At 37.5% G+C, this 10,200-nt stretch overlaps 1 protein-coding gene across 1 annotated transcript; it reads left to right on the forward strand.

Annotated features, from left to right (window-relative positions):
• The first annotated feature begins 2,701 nt into the window (after positions 1–2,701).
• LOC121422887 (transcription intermediary factor 1-alpha-like) lies at positions 2,702–5,379 on the forward strand. The gene has a single exon (XM_041618116.1). It carries the CDS (start codon positions 2,943–2,945, stop codon positions 4,800–4,802), a length of 1,860 nt encoding a protein of 619 aa, XP_041474050.1. The 5' UTR covers positions 2,702–2,942; the 3' UTR covers positions 4,803–5,379.
• The last annotated feature ends 4,821 nt before the right edge of the window (positions 5,380–10,200 follow it).

Genomic DNA, 10,200 nt, shown 5'->3' on the forward strand with positions numbered 1-10,200 from the left:
TAAATGAAAAACAAAATAATTCAAGTAAATAAATTTGCAAACGAAATTTGACAGCATGATTTGAAAATTATGACAATGATTTAAGACAATGAAAAGATTAAGAGGAAGTCTGCTGATTAGCCAAAAGTCTAATAATCAAATTTCTCATTTCTGCCATTTTGGCGCATGCCTCTTTTTGAACCCCCGACAAAAAACGGTTCATGTTCGCTCAAGCATGAACAAAATTTATTTTTCTAAATATATATATATATATATTTATATATAATATCCTCACCTAAAAATAGAAACTTTAATGATTGTTTGTAGAAATTAATGAAGAGGATTTTTATCTCCCTTGTCAAATCAGCGCGTGATGAAAAGGTCTGACAATTAAACCAGACAAAATGTGTATTTCAGAACTGTTCGTAAGAATTAATGAAGAGTAAACTATCAAAATGCAAACTCGCAGCTAGAGATGAAAACTAGTTTTTATTTGCGTTAAAAAAAACTACTTTAAGGACTGTTTGTTGGAAATCTTGAAGAGAGTAGGCCTATGTATATCACTAATCGAAGGATGGCACGAATATTCATCCCTTGGTAAAGACATGCAAAATTTATTATTCAAAATGTGTTGGACAACTGCATTACCATGAAAATAACCCTAACCATAACCGGCCTATGTCGAAAGGGTGGGTGCTGTCGCGTTAGGGTGCGTCAACGCGAACGCGAAGATTCGTCCAAAGCCCCCCCCCCCCCGGTTTGGCCGAAAGGGTGCGTTGGGAGCGCCACGTCGCGTCGCGTTCACTGGAACGCGCCCTTTCGTCCAAAGCCCCCCCGGTTTGGACGAAAGGGTGTGTTTAATAATAATGAATAAATAAATACAAATATTTATAAGAAAGCTGAATATAAGGTATTCAATTTGCACGTAAAATAGTGGATTTTCAATCATTTAAAGCATTGACAATTTGAGGAAAAGAAAGAAAAGTTCAACTAAGAATAATAATGATAATAATAATAATAATGATGATAATAATAATAATGATAATAAAATCAGATACCCACCCTTGCAATAAGCCACTTGGCGCCAATTTTTCACTCCAAATTCATTTCCATAAATTCACTCTTTGGGGTGAAAATTATTATTATTATCATTATTATAAGTATTATTATTATTATTGTTATTATTTTTATTATTATAAGTATTATTATTATTATTATTATTATTATTATTATACAAACAACACGCACATATTATTATACACACAACACGCACATATACACAACAGATACATCTCACAAAATATACTGAGGCAGGGTCTCAAGTGTAAAATATAGTAAGGTAGGGTCTGAAGAGTTAAACGTTGTGAATGCTGACCCGACATCAATTTTGGCCTTGCCCTTCCAGGACACATCTGCCGTAAGTTTTATAATTTGGGGGACACCAAATATCTCCAGGTATACGAATGTTTTCCTTTGTAATAAATACACACCTGCAAAGTATAAAATTGAAGGTAAGTTATTTTTTTTATTTGAAAGAACCTTGAAATCAGTCATAATTTTTACATGTATCAATATTACACCATAAAACATTTCCACCGAAAAATCCTCATGCAGCATGCCGTCATTGTTTTTTTTTTTTACCTTAAAAAGAATGTTTGTGCCATATGATGATTTATGTTCCTATGCAAATTTCATATATCACTGTTTGTTCAGCTTTCTTATAAATATTTGTATTTATTTATTCATTATTATTAAACACACCCCTTCGTCCAAACCGGGGGGGGGGGGCTTTGGACGAAAGAGCGCGTTCCAGTGAACGCGACGCGACGTGGCGCTCCCAACGCACCCTTTCGGCCAAACCGGGGGGGGGGGGGCTTTGGACGTATCTTCGCGTTCGCGTTGACGCACCCTAACGCGACAGCACCCACCCTTTCGAAATAAGCCACCATAACCTAAACCTGACATAAAACCCTATTGCAACCCTTACCCTATATCTTAGACTAAATTAAGCCCGGAGCAATTGTTACAAGAGCCAGTGTCGTGTCACCATTAATCACATTCAGTGGTATTCCTGGTATAGTGGGTTTTCTGTTATTTTTTGTTCTCCTTTTCTTTATATGCACCCCCTCCCCCACCCCTACATTCACCACTGCTCTTTCTGTTTTGCAGTCCTACCAGCTCAGATTCACACATTCCCCCCCCCCCTCCCTCTATCTATTTCACCCACTCTTTCCACCTTTCTTTCCTTTCCCTTGTGCTTATCCTTCTGTTCCTACAACCTTCTATTTTATGAGATATAATTGTAAGTATACTTTAATTTTGATATAGAATACTGTAGGTCCTAATTGCGTTTTTCGTTCATTCGCTTTGCTCTATCGTATATCATGAATGTTGGTAAATTGACCCTTTCAGCATGCGCTTCTGGTCAATTTTAGTAAATCTATTGTAAATGCCCATCAGATCACAATTAATAGCTGCAAGGTCTTTGTCGAAATTGTTGAACCGGGACGAAATTGTTGAACAGGGACAGCTGAGCATCGTAAAATTCTGAGCTGACAAAAAATCGCAAATATGTCGTTTGCTCAGACGACGGAGCACTGCTGTTTTGATTTATCAAATTTCGATAGAGACTGCTTTGTCATGAAGGGCACTAACAATAGATTTTCTATGTTCCAGAAAGCATCTCCGTAGTGTTACACAAACTCCCATAAATTTGATAATATTATACCCCAGTTATGTATAATGATCGTATTTTCATTATCATTTCAGCGTATTTTACAGACAGTGCCACTTGGGAGAGTTCGAATTTTAACAGTGCTGAAGCTGCTGTCGACAACGTTTAGTTCTGGCATCATAGTAATATTGCCTGCTTTTGAATCTTCCGTTCGAGGTCGAGTTAGTAAATCGTCTTTATATCGTTATAATTGTAAAATTTGGTATTATCGTAGCTTTTGAATGATACCATGATGGCTTCCATGGATCACATATTACCGCCCAATTTACAGTGCCCAATATGTTTGGAACTTTTTGATGATCCTAAACAGTTATCTTGTGAGCATACATTTTGTAAGAGATGTCTTCGTGATTTGTTGGCATGCTCTTCACAGAGTTATGAAAATTGCCTAAAATGCCCAGTTTGTCAGACCACGACAGATGTCGATGGTGGTATTATAGGAAATCTCAACACAAATGTTCCTCTCAAGTGTCTCCTAGAAGAGTACAGAAGAAAGAAGGGCCTTTGTGGAATGTGCGATAAAAAAGCAGAAGCCAAGCTTCATTGTCGTGACTGCGAGAAGGAGATGTGTAGAGCTTGCCTAAAAATCCATAACAAGTGGTCGCCCAACATCAAGCATGAAGTTATTTCCTTAAAGGACATCAGGAAGGGGGTGATGGTCTTCAACGAAAAGGTGTACTGTCAAGAACATAAGTCCGATGGGAAAGATCATGTCTGTACCGATGTCTGTAATACTTGTAATAAGTTTATTTGTATGAGATGTCGGATGCTGTTTCATGAAAAGAAAGGTCACTCTGTCATTGACGCTGACGACTATAAGAGTTCTATCCGAAAAGAAATTGATTATCTAATTGACCAAGGGAAAATAAAAACCAAGACACTCAACAATCATGTAGCCTATGTTAAAAGTCAAATGGACCGTGTAATTGATCACACTGACAGCATACAGGCTCAAATAAACAAAGATTATGATGACATGTGCAAGAAACTAAAGAAACGAAAACATGAACTGGATTGGCAGCTGTATCTTCAGAAGAAGGAACTCCGCAAGAGACTAGAGGAAATGAAAGACGCCAGTGTGAAAATGGTCCTGAATATCGAGAAGGCGAGCGTGTTAGCTGGCTTCAGTTTAAATGCACCGCTTAGAGGCATCACCATTGCCATTCATGAAGCACTTTCAAGTGAATTAAAGACAGTCCTCGATACGGATAACCCAGAACAGAAGCTTGCTTGTGACATAGCTGAACGGGCTGAGGAAATAATGTTTGACCAAAAGAGTCAGTGTGATCAGCTAGAGATAGGGGATATCTTATTCGTGAAACGTTGGCTGAAATGTGACGTTGGTCTCACCAAGGAGAACACCATCAATACGATGGCTGCTACCTCGGATGGTATGATGGCAGTAGGATACAGTACAGGGGGAATCGACGTCTTCAATGCTGATGGCCAACTACAGACAACAGTACTCAAAGACGTAAATATCCTAGGAGTAGGATTCCTTTCTGATGGTCGGCGTGTTGTACTATCCACCAGTAATATAATGACATTGTACACATCAGAATGGGAGATACAGAGCACAAGGTTTCAGACTCTGGCTCTTGATGAAGCAGGAATCGCTGACCTCACCATTGGCGATGAAAATCAGATCTACATCAGTTACAGGACAGCTAAGCAGATCCACGAATTCACACCAGCTGGTGGAAATGCCATAAGAGTGATTCCATGTCAAGGGTACGAACCTGAGCAGATCTGCAGCTTTCAGAATGGGTTCATAATAAAAACTAGCAGTAGTTCTGCCTGTACGGTGAGTGTCGTCGACTGTCAAGGTGTAATAGAACACACTGTAACAGTCGATAACGGTGCTTTCTGCCATTCTGCAGTATGTAGCGAAAGGTCTATCCTCATCTGTTCATTCAAGGCTGATGAGGGGATACTCACTGTCAAGGAGCACAGTGACGAGTTGGCTCCAGTTAAGACACTCGTTCATCACCGGATTGTGAAACCTGAAAGGCACTGGTTTTACCTTCAACAGTTTCGATCTGGAGAGATTGCCTTCTGTACGACAGAGAAGATTTACATCTTCGAATAGTTCAGTCAACCACCCCCCCCCAAAAAAAAAAATGATGGGTGTTTTGAGCCTTCCCTTCACGCGTAGCATTCTCCACTGAACCTGGTTCTATGTTGAAAAATATACTGTAAATATCGGTTTTCCGCAAATACAATGACATGAATCATTACTAAGTTCATTGATTACTTGTATCTTGTCTTCAAAGGACTTGTCCATCGGTGTCTTCGACCTACATCAGGAGTTTTGAGACGTTTGTGTTTTCCTTCTACAACACAACTCATTGCTAAATGTTGAAGACCAAGATAGTAGGTGACATCGACATATACTGTAATTTATATGAACATGATCAATGCTGGCTGTTTCAGCTCCCCCCCCCCCGCAACTTTCCGGGGGTCGTTGTCTTACGTCTTTTGGGGGTTCACAACTGACATGGCATTTCGTGTTTTCTGTCTGCCAAGCCTTTACCATGCAGGATCTAATAGTGGTATTGATAGGTGTGTGCAATGATCATATTTTAAAGATCAGTGTTTGGTAGTACATGTTTATCGTATTTTTTATAATGACATTTCATGAAGTCCATTTTATATATATGATTTATGCCAAAATAGAGTAAGCAATATATATATTTGTTGTGTAATGAAAAATGTTTGTTGCGTAATGAAAAATGTATTATATACGTTATATGTTATGACTGCAGAAGGAAAAAAGAAATCAAATCAAGTCAGTTAATTTTAATCTTAACCCAGAAATTGACTTTTTAGAACTTAAATCCGATCAGGAAAATTTCATTTCGAGCGTACTCCATTGTTCATGTTTCATGAACCATATATATATATATACAATTTATTTATCATTTTACGCTTGGCGCAGGGGTTAGCAATGACACCCATAAGCCTATGTGTTTGATACTGAATTTATACTCTCCCGTTGGCCTGATATCACTTTTCCATGTCATGTTTGCTTATGTTTTGTTAATATGAAATTGAAATGAATAAATGAATGGAAAAAGACTTACCCATTATGTTATATTGACGTACAGAAACTTATTCCAACGGTATTTAGGATCTACTCTTGTTGTACTCGCTCTTACATAATGGGAAAAATGAAAAGTAAACGAGGTTTAGTTATACAAACTGAATCATATAAACTATAGACAGATTATATTTATACGGAAACAGTTGTTTGTGTGTTTGTATTTATTTCCATATAAGAATAATAAAATGTATACATGTTCAAGTTTAACATATCAAATACATCATATAAAATATGTAGGATGACCCCCCCCCCTTCAGCGGTATTAAAACTGTTCTTCCATGGGGTCCTAATCGCTCGATTTTGAGTTTTGAGAGGATTTGAGTTAAAGTCGGTATGAAGACGATGATAAGGACTTACATCTTGGAAGATGGTGATGGATCAGTTGGCTGTGGACGGTTGAGCATGATGATGATTGTGATGATTATGTTAATGATGAGGGGGATAAGGATGATGATCATCATCATAGTGGTGTTGGTGATTGTGGTGGAATTGGGTGATGATGGCAGCGGTGATGGTGGTGATGATGATTGATGATGATTGTGGTGGTGGCAGGGGCAGCGGAGCGAAGTTGAAAGTTGGGGGGGGGCACAGGAAAAAAGGCACCTTTTCTTTCTAGAAGGGCATAGGGCATTATTTAAAAACAAAGAAAAGATCTACCCCACTCACATGACCTCTGAAACGTATGGCACCATAAAATTTCTATAAAAAAAAGCTGCGAGCGAGCAATTATATGGTTACTAGGTAAGACCTATTGCAGGGCATAAAGTGATTGGTTCTCTACTTTTACAGATAGAGGAAGTGTCCCACTTCTCCCGCGTCCCACTTCTCCCCGCTCCCCCTACATTACACCATTCGTGTCCAGTATTTTTACTTGGAAAGTGAAAGGAAGTGAGATAATGAATGGGATAATGAAGAGTGTGTAAATGAGTGTGAGATGTGGAAAATGGGAAAGAGAAAGGGGGAGAGGGACTATGGCACCAAAGGTTCACTCTTAAAATGTTGGGCAACATATACTGTCCACACAACGATTGGTTAAAAAAAATATCCAACTCTGGGTAGTTTTCAGACAATACTGTGTAGTTTTCACCCAAAACACACATTATTGGTTTAAAACTACCCGGAATTGGATAACGTTTGAACCGATTGTGTGGACAGTATGATGCCCAAATATGGAGAAGGGGAAAGTGAAAGAGAAAGAGGAGAAGGGATAAAGGAAGAGAAATGGAGGTGAAAGAAAGATAGATTAGCAGTAGGGTAATAGAAGAGAGAGAGCGAGACGTGGAAAAAGGGAAAATTGACAACAGAGGGAATGAAAGAGAAAGTGAAACAGATGCTGGAAAGGTGGAATCGGGGAAAATGTGATTGAAAGCGAGATATGCCAGGAGAGAAGAAACAAAACTGAAAGAGAAAAATGATAAAGAGAGATAGAATATTAGAGAAAATGACAATGGGTTCAATGATATTTGGTCTAGTGAGGAGGGGAAGACTGATCCCCGGCTTTATATAAAAGCCTTTGGAAAGTGCCACTGTTTTAGCACACCAGCGAAATTTACCTACTTTAAAGGACAAGTCCACCCAACAAAAACTTGATTTTAATAAAAAGAGACAAATTCAACAAGCATAACACTGAAAATTTCTTAAAAATCGGATGTAAAATAAGAAAGTTATAGCATTTTAAAGTTTCGCTTATTTTCAGCAAAACAATTATATGAACGAGCCAGTTACATCCAAATGAGAGAGTTGATGACATCACTCACTCACTATTTCTTTTGTATTTTGTTATATGAAATATTTTTATTTTCTCGCCATTGTCATGTGAAATGACGTTTCATTCCTCCCTGAACATGTGGAATTCCATTATTTTAACATTTTGTGCTTCGCGCAAGGAGGTCCTAATTGTCAAATTCATAAAAATTGAAACATTTTATAATTCAGCACATTCGACACACGTTGCTTTTTGGTTTTGCATCACTGCGCATTACGATAAATCAAAATTTTATGTATTCAGGGTCACATTTTCTTACAGTTGCCTTCTGAGACTTTTCAACAGTAGATTTGTTCCCCCCCCCCCCACCCTTTCGCTTTATAAACAAGGTCCATTTCGATGATAGTATGTTTCATGGAATTTAAACATAAAGCACATTGTAAGCAATGAGTTTGAGAAATAAATGCATTTGCAAAGGTCCGGTGAATCTACTCTAGAGGATAAATTTCCTGGGGGGGGGTAACAGTCCCCGGCGGTAAAAATATATTTTCCTTGAAGTAGTTGTCAGGGGGTGTCAGTGTGGTGACTGCATGTTTTAGTGAGGTGATTGTGTTTTACAGTGAAGGTAACTGAGGTGATTGTGTTTTACAGTAAGGTAACTGTGTTTCATAGTGTGATAAATGTGTGTTTCACAAAACACACAGGTTTTTTTTTTACTATATTAAACTGAGGTGACTGTGTGTGATAACTGGGTTTCAGAATATTGGGACTGTGTTTAACAATATGGTGACTTTGTTTCGCAGTAGTGACTGCATTTCACACATTGGTCTTGCGATAATTATTCATTCAGATAGATTTAAGTTCAAATGTCTACCATGTTGGGTTTGTGTTTTGTTTACATTCTTCATACGTGTGTTATAGGAGGCTGCATCTTACAAGCTTCGCTTTTTAGCAGCCTCCTCCGTTTCCGACCTGTTATCTTGATTATTATACATAATAAGTTTCTTTGTTTTATTGATTATAATTATATCAAGATGTATGTAACAAAACTATTGTAAATGTAAATGATTGTTGGAAATGGAAATAAATGAAATGAAATAATTGTGCAAGACACATTTTGTTGTGTGTGTCAGAATTTGTGTTGCCATGGTAACAACTTATTATATGGCGAATATTAAGAAATATTGCAATTCAAACTACTTCATCAATTTCCAACAAATTCTCATGAAATTCGGCTCACACATTTGTCTTGGGGTAAAGATGTGCAAGAAACCTTTTTTTGCATTTATCAGAAATTGCATTGCCTTTGTAATAAAAAAAAAACCGGGAAAACTCCTTGTGGATCAAATTACTTCACCAGTATTTAGCCAGTGCTCAAGAAAGTTAGCATAACATTCATCTGGGGGTAAAGACATGCAATATTCATTTTCTAAATGTGTTCAAAACAGCATTACCATGGTAACGCCATTGGTTGGAGGTATTAATCGCCTTAGTGATGTTTCTGGTTATTTCTATGCCAAATTTTAAATATTTTCCAACAAACACAAAGGTGGCACATTACCATTACACGCTCTTAAGTCAATGGTGAAATTTTATCGCTCTGTTATACACTACACCTATGGTAGCCAATTCAGTTCCGAAAACATTTACGATGAAAAAATTAAAACGTCTAACATTTGATAACAGATGTATCTGCTATCTATGTGTCTTTGTACTTTTAAGCTTCCGTAAATATGTAATATGAACAGTCAAGGAAGTTCACGACATGCCAAGATGCGATACTATTACTTTTCCTGTTTAGTATCAAACGAATTTTGCATATGGGCGTTAAAACCCCTGATAATTTCACTTAGTAATATTGATAAATGTTGATGATATTGCTTTCAGCTTTCTTCGTTTGAAAGTAATACACACACGTGAAGAGCATGCAAAGCATGTACCATATTTAGAACTTTTGTACAAATTGATCTTATTACCGGCATTTAATGGTAAAGTAACATTATTTGAAATAAAAAAAAAATATATATAAGGGATGATAACTTGAATGGTGGAGAGAATGGTAAATATCTACGGAGGGCACGTGCGCCCCCCCCCCTTCGGGTAGCCCCCAAAACAAAGGGATAAAAGGAGGAAGGAAGAAAGAAAGAAAGAAAAACGTAGTGGGGAAAAAGGAAGAAATTGTTGTATTTTATACCATGTTATATTCTATTATTAAATTGATTATTAAATTGTATAATATAAGAAATATGTTTTTCATAACTTTATGAAACATAATTTGCTTAGGGCCTAGGTGAATTCGATTCCAAGCCCTTGCGTGTTTTCCTTCATTAAGAAATTCACCCACATTGTGCTGCACTGAACCCAGGTGAGGTAAATGGGTATCGGCATGAAGTAATTCCCCCCAAAAGCTGTGCGCACCGTAATCGGTAGACTAGCTTCGCTGGGGTAATGTAAGAGTGCCTTGAGCACCTAGCAAGGTTGATACGTGCGCTATACAAATCCTATATTATTATTTATAATATATTCATCACTCCTGGTCCTTGCATTTTCTGTTTGATGAGATGAATAATCATGTTCAAGGGTATTAAATATTACTAAGACACCCCAGTTTCATTTCAATATACACCAAGCAGATTTCATCGCACTGCGAGCTTTTATTAGTTTATGTAGTAACATATG

This window comes from Lytechinus variegatus, chromosome 10 (assembly GCF_018143015.1).
Source record: "Lytechinus variegatus isolate NC3 chromosome 10, Lvar_3.0, whole genome shotgun sequence".
Classification (NCBI taxonomy): Eukaryota; Metazoa; Echinodermata; class Echinoidea; order Temnopleuroida; family Toxopneustidae; genus Lytechinus; species Lytechinus variegatus.